Genomic DNA, 16,202 nt, shown 5'->3' with positions numbered 1-16,202 from the left:
AAATATCCATACTGATACCTCAAATGTTGTCACAGGATCTCAAAACAACATATTCTTTTCAGCAGGTCCTGAGATGACTAGAAGTTTCTTTAAAATGAAAGAAACTACATAGACGCATATGTTGGTAAATGGAAACAAACTGGTAAGAATGATCCAAGGGTTTAGACAAGGATATCACACCTCTGAGTGTCAAAGACAGTAAACCTTAAACATTACCAGTCCCTTTCTGAAAATCAGATCCAAAAGGCACTGAGATACATCCCACACAAAGAGGACTGGAACAGTGTAAGAGAACTGTCCTCTTCGCTTACCACCACACAGCTGCGGGATCTCGTTCCCTTGGCCAAGTCCGAATTAAACAGCCCGTTGTAAAATGTTCGCTGCAGAAATAAGTGCTCTGGCGTGAAAAGGCTCCTGCCCTTAGAGCTGCTTGTGCACGCACTTCTGCAGGAGGTCACCAGTGACCACAGGAGAGCTGGCAAGGCAGCAGGTCAGAGCTCCCTGCACCTCCCTTGCTGCAAACACAGAGCAGTTGCCATCAGATCTGTAGCACATGACAGGAGAAACTGCAGCCTGTCAAGTTTTTGAAACAAAATAGCAAAAAACACAACTTACGGTACAGCAACCAAAGAGCATTTTTTTTTTTTAATAATAATAAGAAAAAAAATTATTTCTGTGCTGGGTGAGTCAAGCCTTTATTGCTAAACCAGCTTAAAAAGCAGGTGGCAAACTTCTACACTCTGTAACCAATGAAAGCACAAACATCAGTTTCACAAATTATTTCTTAGCATTCCAGTTGTAGCAAGCAGGAGATTCAGAAAAGCTTCTTTTAATTAAAAACTTTATTTTTTATTACAATTCACAGTTTATACATGGCAAGAACCCTCACCATGTGGACATTCAGAACACTGTGCTGGGGAGACGAGGGTCTTTGTTATAAGGACATTGCTTGGTGCTGTGTCATGGAACTTCCTTAGTTTTAAAAGCGTACTCTCTGTAAATGTTAATTCTTTGATATTTACAATGAATTGACTGAATTTACATATTAACTTATATTTATTAGAAAACAAGCTAAGCATCCAAAAAACATGAACATTCATATCTTGCATGTTATCTAATGGTCAGAGATGCTGTAAGATTTGCCACTTGAATCATGCCCAATCAGCAAAGTCCCACTCTTTTTTAATTTACACAGAGCCTAAATTATTCTTTAAGGCCTGTTCTATTTTTTTTTATGTACAGCCAAGTTACAATAGACTAACATTAGAAAAAAAAAAGCAGAATTATCCATTCCATCCTGCATTTCTTCTGAATCTCATGTACACCTATAAGCAAAACAGAAGATACGAAATTAATGTGTTTTCTTAAAACCAATAAAGAAAACCCATAGTCTGGTTTAGATCTGCTTCTCATCAGCCTATCCTGTCTGAACAATCATCGGTATTCAGATTGTGCTATTTATCAGCTCCTCTTTGTGCCTGCACTTCTATTCAGAGCCATCTCTATTTGAGACGTAGAAAGTCACAGTGATACCAGTTTCAATTGCATTCCCACATTAGTCACAGCTCCAGCACAGGCAGCCGCTGCACAGTGTGACACTCAGGAAAGCACTCCAGGATTCCTGGGGAAAATATCGTATGGTGTCTGGTGTGACTTGACTTAAAGAGGAAGTTACGAATCCTTTTCATAGAGCAAATATCTGGCAGGAGGTTTATGCTTATTAAAAATCACTGTATTTCTCTGCATTGTTTTGTGGATGTGGTTATTAGAATACAGCAATTAAAAGCCTCTCCTGCCTCTCCTTGAAATAGTAATATTTATTTGCTCTTGTCATCTACCAAATAATTTAGTGACAGATAAGATGCAGACTTTTTGGTACATCTGATGCAGAGAAAAAAACAACTGCTGAACACTGCTTGAAAAAATAAGACCCAAAGAGGGTCTGCAAATTCTACAAGTCAGTGTGAAACAAGTATCAGCTGGACCTGAGTAAAACAAAATGCTTCTGGGGGATGTGTTTGCAACTTTAAAAACTGCAGTGCCTTTAAATTTAGAGCTAAGAACATCATTTGATGATTGTTGAGTTTTGGCATTCATTCATGCTGGTTGGTATCTTCACGACAGACACCTTAAAATCACCATCGTTTCAAGAAGAATGAAAGCTCAAATGAAATACACTTCCCATGTGGAAAAAAAATCAAACAAAAAACCATACAGGAACTGTAGAGGTTCTGGTTCTTCAAAAGATAAGGCACTGACAAAAATTTCTTAGGTAAAAGGCTGCATAAGAATTTCTTGCCATTTACAAATGTGTTGTAGTCCGGAAATGGTCCATTCCTAGGCTCAGTAAGGTAGACCCTGAAATTTTAAGGACTGAACCCTCAAAGCTACATTGTTACCAGAAACAAGTGTGATTCATTCTTGAGGCCATATGGCACATCGGGAGAAGTGAAAAACAGTCTGGGCAGATAAAGGCAGAAGACGTTGCTTGTTCCAGCATCTTTTGATAACAGAAGTGCCATTCATCTTAGTGTCTTTGAAGAGATGCGATGGTAACTCTGGACTGTAGTTTCTGTGGAATTCATGCACACATATAAAATGCTATTAGCATTGATCATTGACAAGGTGGAGAAAAAAAGGTAAGTGGCCAGTCTAAGCCAAGAGCTTCTCAAGGACTGGGATCCAAAGTCATGGCTACTTAATGTTTTCAATAACAGCTATCTCTTCTGCGGCACAGTGTGGTGTCAAACCATTCATGTAAATGCTGTCTGTCTTTGTTAGAGCTGGCAAGATGTCCTTCTCACTGGTCAGATGGTTGACTGACAGGGTTCTCTTGCAGGGAGTCAGGTCTTGATTGTGGTTGACAGCGAGTTCTGCAGAGAGCTTCCTTTTGATAGAGGTAGCCCGCTGGAACTTGTCATAGATCTCCACGCTCAGGCGCCTTCGAGTTTCTTTGAACTCTGCGGTGACGTTGGCTGTCCACTCCGCAGCATGGGCTCTGAATTCTCCTACCTGCAACAAAAATGAGAAGAAAAAAAGAAAAAAAAAAAAAAAGGAATCATTATGGGGCCAAGAACTTTAGACACTCTTTAGACTCAAGAGCCCAGTGAGAGAGCTATGAGGTTTTGGGCTGGCAAAGAGCTGCTCCTGGCACAAATTTCTCATGCTGCAGACTCACTCTTTTATTGATATCAACTAAACAAGAAGAAAATGTCACACTAGTAAGAGTTAACAATTCCAAAACCACAATAAAAATCTCTTCTGCTAAATTTTCCTTAATTATAGGCAGTCAACAATAGGGAAAAGCTGCAGAGCCCTGACAGCTGCACAGTACCCAGCTGGTCAGGGGATGCTGAAATCCCAGCAATCCAGGCTGTGTTGTGTATTGTTACTAGGGTGCGGGGTTATTTATGAGCACTTTTACTGTCTCTAGAAAGACCCCTGGGAGATTTGGCAAAGAACTTTCTAAATTTAGACGGAAAAGCTTTTCTAAAGGAAAACGTCAGCTGCTTGCATTCTCTTTTTTTTGTGTGTGCTTGCTCAAACGTAGCGCCAATACAGCAGCAGTTTCAGTCATGTCAGCAACGTGTCTGTTGACCACCCTGACATCTCTGAAAAGCAGCAATGGGACTCCTTGTAATTTATACACTATTTATATTTTTTGTCTTGTATGTCAACCAAACCACCACTACAATATTAACTAAGTTACATAAGTAATTAAAGGAGGCACATTTTGTGAAGATTATCTTCTTGTAACTGCAAAGGAAATAGACTGTTTCTCTTCAAATCTCTAGTTTGTAGGCAGTTTAATAGTTGGAAGGTATAGCATGGGGAAGATAGACTGCTGATAAATATAACTCCAAAGCAAAGCATTTCAGAAGAATTGACCCACTTAAATAAATTAGTCTAATTGGTACTGCTCAGTCCAGAATTTCAATCGTTGGCAAGCAAGTTCAGACTTGGTGAGCACAGAAATAAATAAATAAATAAATAAATAAGCACAGAAATACAGCGGGTAAACCACCAAAGAAATGTGCCCACAGGCTTATTCATGCTTTGCAGTGCAGTGGAAAACAGGAATATAATGAAGGTAAAAAACAATCAGCTCATCCAGGAGTGACAGGGTTTAAGGAAATCTTCTACCCTCCAGAAACAAAACAAAAAGATCTCTTTACCCAGGGGTCATTTTATTACATTTGTCTCGGCTTCAGTGAATTACACAGATGACTAATGTGGACCCATTATGTATATTTTCTAAAACAAGGTTTATTATCCATAATACACAGAGGACTCGCCCAGCTGAATGACTATTAGTATTTAAATTGTGCAATTAGGATCAGACACACTGCACTTCAGATCTGAAAATAATGAAATCTGTAATGCTGAAACATTTCAGCTGCTACAATATTTTTATTTGTAGTAAACAAGTAATAAAAATAAGATAGGCAGTATCAGTGCACACCCCGGGGCAGCCCGTCATCCTCTGAAGATTTACTAAAGCAGGCTGCTCAGGTTCTGGAGCAAGATTCTGTCCAGGGAAGCAAAGAGCTGGTATAGGGGGTCCTGTTTTACCCTACACATTTGTACCTCTCAACAGCTGTGTGAGCATTCACCAGAGCAGTTATTTTGCTCATGCAAACATGCAAACATCTCTGGCATTGCTGGTGGTCACATTCAAGGGATGTTTTCAGACTGGTAGCTTTAAATTTGTGTCTTGGCAATCTACTGGAAGATACATGTGCTTTTTAACTTTCCTTTCATGAGTAGTTTCAGCTCCCACTTTTCTCATATTTTCCTAGCAAAGAGAAAAAACAGTTGGTCATGCAAGTCTATGTAACCCCTAGGATAGGCTCAGGATTCCCTTGCCAGTCCTCCTCACTGCATGCTGGTGATGGACCTGTCTTGCACAGGGCAAGCTGCTATATTTTAACATTTGTGCATTTAAGTTGTTCAGGAGAATTTTAAAACTGTAGTTGTTTGGATATCTGATTACTAAATTCTAATTAGACTTCTTTTGGAGAGCAAGTTTATGCAGCCAGCTGAAGAATCATAGAATCATAGAATGTCATTAAATATGCCTTTGGAGATGGGCTCATGTTCCAATTATGGTGATGTGGAACATGAACGTAGTGGACTCAATCCTATCTTCCCACAAACCAGAGCTATGATGCTGTTTGGCTCAATTTCAGTTTTATATTAAAAATCATAGAGGAAAAAAAGGAAAAATGCAGTGCTATTGCTAAGCAGAATTGAAATGTATCAGCAGTAAAACAGAGGTAACTGGCACAGCATGAGAAACTAGAATTTCAGTGCCATCTGAACTGTTCATGCCCCAAATTACCGCTTTCAGTCCCTAGTTTTTGTGTGAACTGAAATGCACTCAAAAATGTTATCTCTTCAGAATAAAACTCTTAATACCATAGCACTTACAGATTCAAGCACAAAATGTTACAGGAAAAGAAATGTGCAGTATTTAACTGCCAGTGTTCATGAGCAAGTTGGTCTTATAATTCAATCCCTCCTTTATCCATATGAACTTTTCTGTATGTGTTCAGGTTCTTTCTGTCCTTAGGGTATGACATTTTACCATACTACATTACAGCTCCTCTTCATCTGGGGGCTGACAGCCACAAAATGTCTTATGCAAAGTGATTGAAATGCCAGTTGCCTATGCTGCTCAAAAAAAAAGAAAAAAAAAATCTTAACATCCCTACCTATTGTAACAGTTGTTTGCTTTTCTCCAATTCTCTTACCTCATTACAGCACACAGCCGTGTAGACTCTGTAGCTGTCATAGCTGGGGCAATGCAACACGAGGACAAGGCCTCTTTATCACAGAAATTATTGACAACTGAGTACTTTACATAAGGCTGAATGACACAAAATACATCAAAAGTAATACGAAAAACATGTCATAGTCTTAGCACCTGGCTTAGCCATAGAAGAAGCAGCACTAATCTGGTGATGCTGCTCACTCCTAACCTTCAGTAGGTGACAAATGTCACCAGCAATGGGGACACAGTCCCTAGCCCAGCACCAGGATTGGCTTTCCCCACATTAAAATCCAAATTAGACTGCAAGGTGTTAGACATATTTCACAAGGAGTATCAACACTAACCTTTTAGCATTGTACTTTGAACATCAACAGCTAGTAACTTTGTTAGGTATTTATGAAGAAATACCCTACTGCCTTATGAGTCCAAGGAAAACAGGTCTCAATGACAAATTCTGAAGAAATATGGTAAGGGTAATACAACTAAATATTCCACACAGCACACTTCACCACAAAAAACCTGACACTTTTCAATCAAATAAATAGCATTGACTCAATTCCTTGCCCAGCACAGGCTGGCTGGCCTCCAGCTATCACTGCAGATGGGCCTTGATATCACATACATTCTGCATCATATCTGACAGCCCCATCGAGATGTCTCAAATATCATGGGTCATCTCTAGTAGCATCTCTAAATGTCTATGTTAAGGTGTCTCTGTCTACCTGTGGTCAAGTGTCACATTTATTCTCTTAGGATATAATGAGGAATAACCTCTGAACAATTTGGGAGTGTGTCTATTCATTCCTGTTCAAGTCACTTTTGATTTTGGAGGAGGTTGTCTGGTTTTAACTATACATATTAAAAACAAACAAACAAAAACAACCTGCATGAACTTCCTGAAGGACCAAATAGGTCCCAGGCTGTACACGTACATTATCTCCAACGTCACTTAAAGGCACACATACTGAATTTGACAGAACTAGGAAAACACATGGACATTAAGCAACCATTCCTTCACCTTTTCCTGCCAAAACCCATCTAAATTAATAATGACTTAAAACTGACTGTCAGCAAATATCACTGGTGTGACCAAAAGTCTCTATTCATTTTCATTGCCACTATGTGTTAGCTTTCTCTCTGTCTAGCTGAGCTCCACTGTTGGACAGAGGCCAACAGCATAACCCAGAATGTAAACATCTCCAAGGAGATGGATGCTACTGCTAAAAGGGAGAAAAGGGGGAAAAACAAAACCAAAACAAATAACAACAGATATCCAAATAATTATACAAATACAACTGCCCACCATGCAGGAAGACCACTCATCCTATTAAGTGTGGTCTGGACAGCACAAGCCATGTAGCCATAACCTTTACATGAGTAGTCTGTACTGTGAATTAAGCTGTATCTTTGCTTTAACAGGAAAAAAAAAAAGCTCAATTAGGAATTAGGTAAACCAATAAGTACCAAATAAGAAAAAATATAGCATTATATATGTTATGCAAGAAAATGAAAGTATACATTTCTAAATAATGCAGGTAGCTTTTCTTTTTTAATAGCTGTATGCTGCATATGTTGTTTCCCTTTGGCATACGGGCCTCATACATTTTACAATGGCTATATTAGTGCAAGCTAAGAAAATGAATTAAAGATCCAGTAGAAGCTGGAGATAGCTGACTGCACTTTAGAAAAAAAAAAGAAAAAAAAAGGTGGCCTTTGTTACAGATATTCTTAATGCTCTAGATGTTCCTCAGTATGTAAGTTCTAACATTTACCCCTAATGCGTTCTCCAAAGTTTTGCAGCTTCGTTTTTCTCTCCAGTGTACTTCTGTTACTTGAAAATAACACATCCAATTAACCTCTCCATGATATGCTACTCAGAGACAAAACTAGAGAGGGCATGTACATGTCACATTATCCAGGCAGCAGAGTAGAGTACATAACATTTTGTCTTTGCTCTCAAGAAACTAATCCAGCGTTTATAGAAATTATTCTCAAAGTCCCACTTAAAAAAATCAAAATTTTAAAAAAATGTTGGTATCGAGAGGGTTGATGGGTTTAACAATGCAGCTGCAGGGTGGATTGATTCCCTGCACGAGTAGGAGGGTTTGTCTATCTGTCATCTCACTTTCCTGCAGTTCTGGGCAACCATAAATCACCTTTTCCTGCCTGAGCTACTGCTGGCCACAAATGTATGCTCAATACATGAGTTGTCTATGGGCTAGAGAATGCTGGGGTGCAGAAGAGAAAAAGTTTGACAGTCATTTTCATTGCGGCCCATGTATTTCCTCTACATGAATGGGATCTCATTTGTAGTCCAACTAAATAAATTCCCATCCCAAGTATCTGTCTCTCAGTACTTCTGTAATTATAGCATTATCAGTAAGCACCCAAACTCCATCAGGCTGTAATCTGTGAACAGGTATTTAGAAAAGACTGTACTTGTCTTTAATGGTAAAAGAAAACAGTAGCAAAATGCAACGTAGAAAGACCAGAGGCGCTGATGAGATACCTGTGCTGAGCTTTCCCGGGAGTTTAACCACCATCTTCTATTCCTTCATTCTGTCAGGACCTCAGCTCTGTAGTAAACTCTTCCACACTAGGTCATCAAGCTACCAGACTAATTTCAAAGTGAATGGCACAAACCAACTGATCTCTTTTTTGGTTCCCCTGACTAGTATACATGTCCCTCTGCTTTTAAGGCAAATATTAGAGAGGAAAAGGATCTATTTTGTGAAATTACTATCTTCTGGAGTAACATTTAATTTACACAGACACTTGCATTTTTGTAACCATGGTGGTCAGAATTGTTTTGGGGACAACAGTCTCCCACTGGAAATCAGATTATTCAGTCCTGTAATAAGTAATGTTTGTGAGTTCATTCTGGTGAGCAATGACTGTTTGGTTTCACCCACACAACTTCCATGAGCACATCTGATGCCTTGGATGAAATAAACCACATTCTCCAATGGGAATGCAGAAAGCCCATGAACTTTGATTATTTTGTTATGGAGAAACATCTATGGGAACATGTTTTGTAGAAATGTGGCAGATGGCAGATGCAGAAATGGCTCTTTTGCTCGATCATGGTCTGATTCAACAAAATAAAAAAGGTAGCCAACAAAATAAATAATAATAAAAAACCACAAAACAACAAAAACAACAACACAAACAAACAAACAAAAAATACAAACAACACACACCACCTCCTGCCTACAAAACCAGAAGTACTCATTGTCACCACGATTATTTTGTTTTACTTTTTTTTACCAGAAATATGAACACTCCTATGTTAGGTACCTCCTCAGAACTACTGTTGAATATTGCCCAGACACCTCTTTGCATAGAGCTGTGGGTGGTATCTCAATACTGTACACAAGTTAATGGCCTGACTCAGTCCCTAATGTTCTCCTTTATTAATAACTTCCAAGGATAAAAAGAGATGCTGACATTTTCCTATCAAAACCAGCTATTTTATTTAGCTGTTTCATCCACCTCAGAGAGCCACCCAGCCCCTCTTTCAACATGAGAGTGAGTGACATCCACTTGTATTAAACACAAGAAACTATTTAGCTTTACATAAAGCTCTACCAGCTGAGCCTAAGGTGATTCAGGAGAACAGCATGTATTCTCTGTCTGCACTATAAGGACAACAACTTTGCTGCAGACAGAAATAGCGAATGTTTTAAGAATTATATTAGAAGCATAAAGAAGCCCAAGCCCCGACAGTTGAAAGATGGTCTCAACTTTCTCCCACAGGAAAAGGACAACAACTCTTTCATAAACTCATTGGACTTTTTTTGCTTATAAAGATATGCTAGAGAAAACATTAAAAAAAAGGACTTTCAATTTTGACTTGGTACTGAGTAAAGTACATAGTCAAGTCCCAGTAAAAACTGCTTATTTTTTAACTTTCCAATTTTTATAACTGGAGCAATCTTTGTGTGAATTATTAAAGATCCACTTCGTTTGTCCAACACTAGTATCAGAACTACATTCATCCCTTGTAAAGGAAAGTATTCCACACTTTCTTCAGTCCTTTTTATCCATGACTGCAAAGCACAGTTTCCTCACAAGTCAACAGAACTTCTTGAACTTCTGTTGAACTGGCTTTGTCTGGGGACTCATCCACAAGACAACTATCAAATGCATACACAGTCATTGTTACTAGCATTTTTTGGTGTCTCTTCCTAACAATATCCAAACTCTGAGGTTATCTTTAAAAATAAAGTTTTCAGGAATGTTAATTATGAAGATGTGGGCTGAACAGACTCCAGATTAAATATCACTCTGTCAAAAGAGTTAAATCACAGATACATATGTTGCAGTAACTTAAAGGATCTTTTCTCCAAAAAAAAATCAAGGCTTCCTAGTGTAAAACATGACAATGTACATTCAGGGAACCTTCACAGATAATTAACTTGAAGAAATGCCACTGCTATATCCGAGCTCTCTTTAATCAGCTTCTCTTATTATGAAGTATAAGTCACTTGCTCCAATTTTATTTTTGCAAATCCAGTAGCTCTCACCATCACCATTTCCATCTCCCCTGAACCATCCAGTCGGCACGGTGAGACCAGGGGGAGCACGGGGGGAGAGCAGGGCCAGATGGGGGGGCTGTGCCCCCTGCCCTTGGCAGGCACAGCGCGCGGTGCCGCTCGTGGAAGTGTAATTTCAGCAGCACACCTCTTGCAATTGGCACCACACCAGCATCGCTTCAGGAGCTGGCACTTAAAATGCAGTAACAAGACAGTTGTCTCTAAAGGCCTTCAATATGCCCAGCTAAGAGGGGTGGTATAAATGATATAGATATAAACCACACCAAAACGATAACAGCGTAGATGTTACCTCTGTGTGTGTGTGTGTGTGTGTTGAATCTGAAGCTAAGCAGGCATCACATGTCCAAAGTACACAAAGCAATGAAGAAAGACATCTCAAAAAAAAAAGCAAGCATCAAAAACCATTGGTAGATTAGTTTCCCTGGGATTCTCAGAACAACATGTTCTTTCGTTTGCATATAGTAGTACACTGTGCTTGTACAAGAGTGATCGATGCAGAAACTCGGTATTACAGGCTGTTGCTAGGGCAGGACCGAGAACACCACCAGGATGATTTATACTCATCATCTCTTGAGAAGGGAAGAGATCAAATTTCATTCAAAACCAGGTCAGCCATTTCTACTTTCTCCTTATGCCAGTGCTCTTTATACATCTCCAAGAAAGTTATGAAGTACTCCCATCTTTTGGTTTTAAGGCGTGATTTGGGGTTTTGTTGTTGTTGTTGTTGGGTTTTTTGGTTTTTTTGTTGGAGTTTTTTTGGGCAGAGGGTTGTTGTTGTTGCTGGTTTTTTTCTGTTGCTAGTCAAATTTGATCAGAGACCTATGGCTGTCTTTACTGTAGAAAGATTTTATATTTTTCTCTGCCTCATATAATCTTTTAGAATCTATTAGAAACAATCACCTTTTTGAATGTGGCAATTCTTTCTTAAATACACTTTTCTGTACAGCTTTGATGGACTGGAAAAAACTCTTTCTGCTAGGTGGACTCCTCTTCAGATAGCTCTTCTGCCAGTTTTGTAGCTCTCTGCATTCTTTCTGAAGTTTGGAGCACAGACCTAAGGACTATTTTCTGGTAATATATCTTCTAATAACATCTGCAGCACTAACACTGCTTACCTACAGAAACTCAATGATCCTCTGCTTGTGCATCCTAAAATTGTGTCACCCCTATTAATCATTGCCTTGCAAAAGGACTTCACATGCAATTGCTTTCACACCATGACTGTCTCCCACAAATATTTCTGATTCAGTGCTTTGTAGGAACAAGCCTCCACCAAGTCAGACTGAACTACCCATTGAACTTGTGTGTATATGATTGTTAAAACTACTTCAAGGTGGGGGTTTTTTTGAGGAAGGGGTTGTGTTTTGTATGGTTGGGTTTTGGTTTTGTTGTTGTTGGGTTTTGGTTTTTATTTTTTGTAAGAAAAGGAAAAGCCCCAACAGTTTTCCTCAACAGAAGCTGATCTACCTCACTTAGAACAACATACGATGGATCAGCAATTGGCTCACGGCCTCTAATTACCAGGCCGAAGAGCTATTCTTATTACCTCCATTTCTAAGTGAACAGAGTTTGCTTCTTAAAACAGTGAGAGCCAGATTAAGAGCTCACCACCATTGAAAGAACTCCTCCTTCCTCCTCCTTGGTGACTCACCTTTACCGAACAGCCTCTGAGGCCTGTCTCTTTGCCTGGTACACTGATTCAACTCACTGGAACCATGCAAAACTGTTTCTCACTTGAGTCCACCCATTTTTTCACCTTTTCATGCATACAGCCTACACTTAGGGTCCCTCGTTGGGGGATATGAGAGATGAGTTCAAGTTCTCTTGAGGCTGAGACCCATATGCTGATTGAGCACCTTCAGCCTGAAGCTAGTAAAATGAAAAGACAACAAACACAACAGGGAGCAAAACAATCTCCATGGTGTCATCATGACAAGCTTATTTCTGTTGTGACAGATGTGATAGTTCTGCCACTGGTGCCAAGAAGATTAAACAGAATGATGATTCAGATGAGTCAATTTTGTTTAATTTGTTTACATATCTCAAAGATCCCAATTGCCTCTTAAATTTCCACAAGAAGTGAATGTGCTATTGATCATGAAATTTTAGGCTTGGTATTTAAAGATGGATCCCTGCCATTCACGGCATGAAAATCACTTGTCCAGACTTGTCTAACTTGAGTCAGTCACCTGGACTCTTGATGTAGAGTGAATAAAACAGGCTCTTCCAGAGTGCAATTCATCCCATATGGTAGATGCCTTAAAAAATTCAAATGGATCATGCTAGAAACACCCATTTCCTTCCCCTGACTACAAAGGGAATATAGATGACTAGGTCAGATGTTGATATCTACACTGGAGAGGAATCTCATCTTCATTGACTTGAATGGAGTCTGGACAAGAGCTTAACAAAGATAATATTGTGAGGCCAAGAGACATAAGCACTTAATTTTAAAAACAGGAATTTGAAATTTATAGCCCAAATGACTAAGATTCTTCGTTGGGCAGGCATTTTTGCTGGAAATGGCTAAAATTCAGAAGCTGCTGCATACTGAGGTAAAAGAAAAACATGGCAAGGAAAAAAGTCCTACTGAAACTTTACCTTTTGACGAGACTAAAATCAGAAGACTTTAAAAGTGCTCTGAGTAATCAGAGTATAGAGAATTATGAAGAGGAGGGAGTTTAAAGCAAGCTAGTACAGCTGAAGCTGAGCTTCAGAGACAGATCGCCTACTTAAGATTACAGCACACAGCATGTTCCAGTGACTTTCTGACACTTCATCTGTCTTACTGTATGAACTGCTTCCAGCAGCAGATCTATCCTTCTAGAACTCCCACTTCTTTCTCTACTTGTCTTTCACTTCCCTCCCCATTTGATGCATTCAAAACTCTCAAGAGTATTTCAGGAGACAAAAGCCACCTGAGCAACTGACAGACGTTCTGGTTATCTGGATTTTAATGTCAAAATACAGCATTATTGTGGATCAGTGCATATCTGATCAGATTTTTTTGTCTCAGTCCTACTTGCATATAGCAAACTTTCCAGGTAGTATCCTGAAAGAAAACAGATGTTTTATTTTGTTGAAACAGTGAAATGCATTATTACCACAAAGTCTTATATAAACTGCTTTTAAGAACAATGCCACTGCATTAAGAAAAATATGAACAGGACTACAGATATTAGGTGATATTCATTATCAGCATGCCCACTTCCTGGAATACAGAGGTTTCCTTCACAATATATACCCTAAATGTGCTATGATAAATGATTCTTCTACTTCAGACTACAGGAAAAAACAAAAATATTATTACAACTGCATACCAAAAGAGATACCAAATTCTTCGGCTAATATGGAGTTTTGGTTGTTGAGGGGAAGTGAAGAGAGCAGCTTTTCAACACTTGCAACCCATTGTCTTCATCCTGGACTCTGGTACAATTCCCTTGACTTGGCTGCTATCAGCCCCTGGTCTTAGTCCACTGAAACCAACACAACCAATCACTATTGAATTATTTGCTCCCTCCTGTGTCTTAAACATGGTAGTCTACTACTTGTTTTGTTCATGAAAGGTGTGCTACAAATCCTACCAAAAAATCTCATTTACTTGTAGGTGTAAATACCCATAGTAAGTTTCAGGAAGGAAGATTTTCAGTGTCTTGTATTTCCTAGGAAATATATTAAACCGTTTCAGTTTTCTGAGTGCATTAATTGTGGTCCTATAGATTTTACCATAGCCTCTATCTCTCAGGACACTTCAGTACATAACATTGTTCCTAATTTCAAAGGCTGCCTTTAGGCATAATGAGCTATTTCCCCAAGGACTGACTGAATGTTTCCTTACATTACAATCGAAAAATATGCTTAGAACTAAGATTTTTCCATTGCACTCATTTCTACTATTTGAACTCCAGATAGGTTCCTCTGCTATTATCTGCATTCATAGCAGCTGGAACAGATAATTGTAAATTTAGGTTTAACTGAAAAAGCAGACAATACGAGAAATTCAGAGTCTCTTTTGGCTTCTGCTGACATAGAGGAGACCCTATAACTACATTTCCACTGAACTCCCTCAGCTTCTTCGCTCATTTCTTCCTAGACAGATGGTAAGTATGAGCTAAGAGCAGCAGTTTTTGTCATAATATGCTACCTGCAAAGTGAATATTTGTACAACAACTTCTGTTCAAACATAGCCAACCTTATAGCAAAATGCAGTATATCTGTATACAAGTTTCTTCCTACAAAATATAATTAGGATAGAATACAGAAATAATTTTTCATATTTTCTAACTAGCACACAACTTGTGCTATATCATAATTCAGTTCTCAAACTGCTCTCCATCATTTTTAAAACTGCAGCATTTTTAAACTGCCAAAACATTTTCTTTCTGTTTTGAAATTCCTCAGGCATACCTAAGCAATGGGTTAAAAAGTGGGGGAAGATTTCTGAACATCAGGAGTATGATTAATTGAACAAATGGTACCAATTACGTTATGTCTGTCTTTAATCTAATCTAACCCACACGAGACACTTTTATACAGCAAAATCCTGAATACATGCATCGGCCAAGAGAATTTGGACACATCTGAAGAATGAGGTTTTCCTTTCTGTAGACAAAATGAATATGCTTCTTTAGGTCACAAAGGTCAGAAAGAATGGAAAGATGAGATAGGACATACTTTCCTGGTGCCTGAGAAAAGGAAGTCTGGCATAGCATTGCGCTGCATAACCTGACAAATGGGGTTTTACTTGATGAAAATAGGAATGTATTTAATGTGTTAAAGGAATTCATAATTTTGTTCAATTCATGTTTCTTTAAATCTTTTCCAAATTTAGTCTATATTGAAATAGCTTCAGTATAAAAATAGCAAGAAGACACAAAAAAATACAAGCATTCTTAATATATTATCATCGTTATTATAATATAGATGAGACACACTAAACAAGATGAAACCCTCAGTGTGCTATGAACAATTATACACTCAAGAGAGCATCTTATCCAGGGATCCTACTGTCTGGATAAAACAGAAGAGTATGAGACAAGCAAGATTAAAGACTAGATTAATTCTAGGAAGTAGTGTGAAGAACTAAACTGTGTCACCAATGTGTGAGGAAATGCAGCAAAACCAAGCTTGAACAAGGTATATTTTGCACAGAGCCAAATCATAGTGCAGTCATATACCACATTTTTTTCAAGAATCCAGAAATGAGGAACCCAGGAAAACTAATTGTAGTTTAGGAAATGCCCCAATTTGAGGACAGTTACACACTAGGAGAGTACACAGGGGAAACACCTCACGTGTTTGTCCAGCTCTTACTGCCTCCCAGCGCAGAGGGAAAAACGGGCTAGACCAATCTCATTCTGAAGTTCATGCAAGTTAACAGCATTTGAAATGATCTACTGGTTTCCTTGCAGCCAGTATAAATCATGCAAGTTGGGTGTAGAAAATGCCCCTAGTGCTTTTCCAGAGCACAAAATGGTGATGCTGCACACTCTTGAACATGCAAATGGGAACACTTGTGTGATAGCTGCTGTGTCGTATTTGTGAAGGACGCTACTGAAGCTCGTTGTGTCGGGAAAGTTATAAATATCCTTTCAAATGTACAGCACGGGGGCAAAAGCTGATACTCTTTAAATGCAACTGATCGAATAAACATTGTCCCCTGCTTCAGAGCTAAGTGTTTATAAAATGCCCGGTAAAAATGTGCTTAAAACAGACCTGCCACAATGCTGTCTCTAACTACAAAGAGCTACGAGCATAGCGAGGGCAAGGAAAAAGGGCCTCCCACCCCACAGGCCTCACAGAGTGGCCTTCACCCTGCCCAAGTGCTCAGCTCCCAGCCCGCTGCCACCGCCGCTGCTGGGAAAGAGGCAGGG

General features: G+C 39.0%; 1 protein-coding gene across 2 annotated transcripts in view; it reads right to left on the bottom strand.

Moving 5' to 3' along the window:
• Positions 1-865: 865 nt before the first annotated feature.
• Positions 866-16,202, bottom strand: part of KCNK2 (potassium two pore domain channel subfamily K member 2) — a 108,665-nt gene continuing 93,328 nt past the window's right edge. For both annotated transcript variants that reach the window (XM_065631226.1, XM_065631227.1), the window contains exon 7: positions 866-3,012. In XM_065631226.1, the coding sequence (XP_065487298.1) occupies positions 2,695-3,012 (318 nt within the window). In that variant the 3' untranslated portion in view covers positions 866-2,694. The remainder of the gene's footprint in view (positions 3,013-16,202) is intronic.

The sequence above is a fragment of the Caloenas nicobarica genome, chromosome 3, assembly GCF_036013445.1.
Source record: "Caloenas nicobarica isolate bCalNic1 chromosome 3, bCalNic1.hap1, whole genome shotgun sequence".
Classification (NCBI taxonomy): Eukaryota; Metazoa; Chordata; class Aves; order Columbiformes; family Columbidae; genus Caloenas; species Caloenas nicobarica.
Note: the sequence above shows the minus strand (reverse complement) of the source record. Positions and strands in the feature narration are given on the sequence as shown.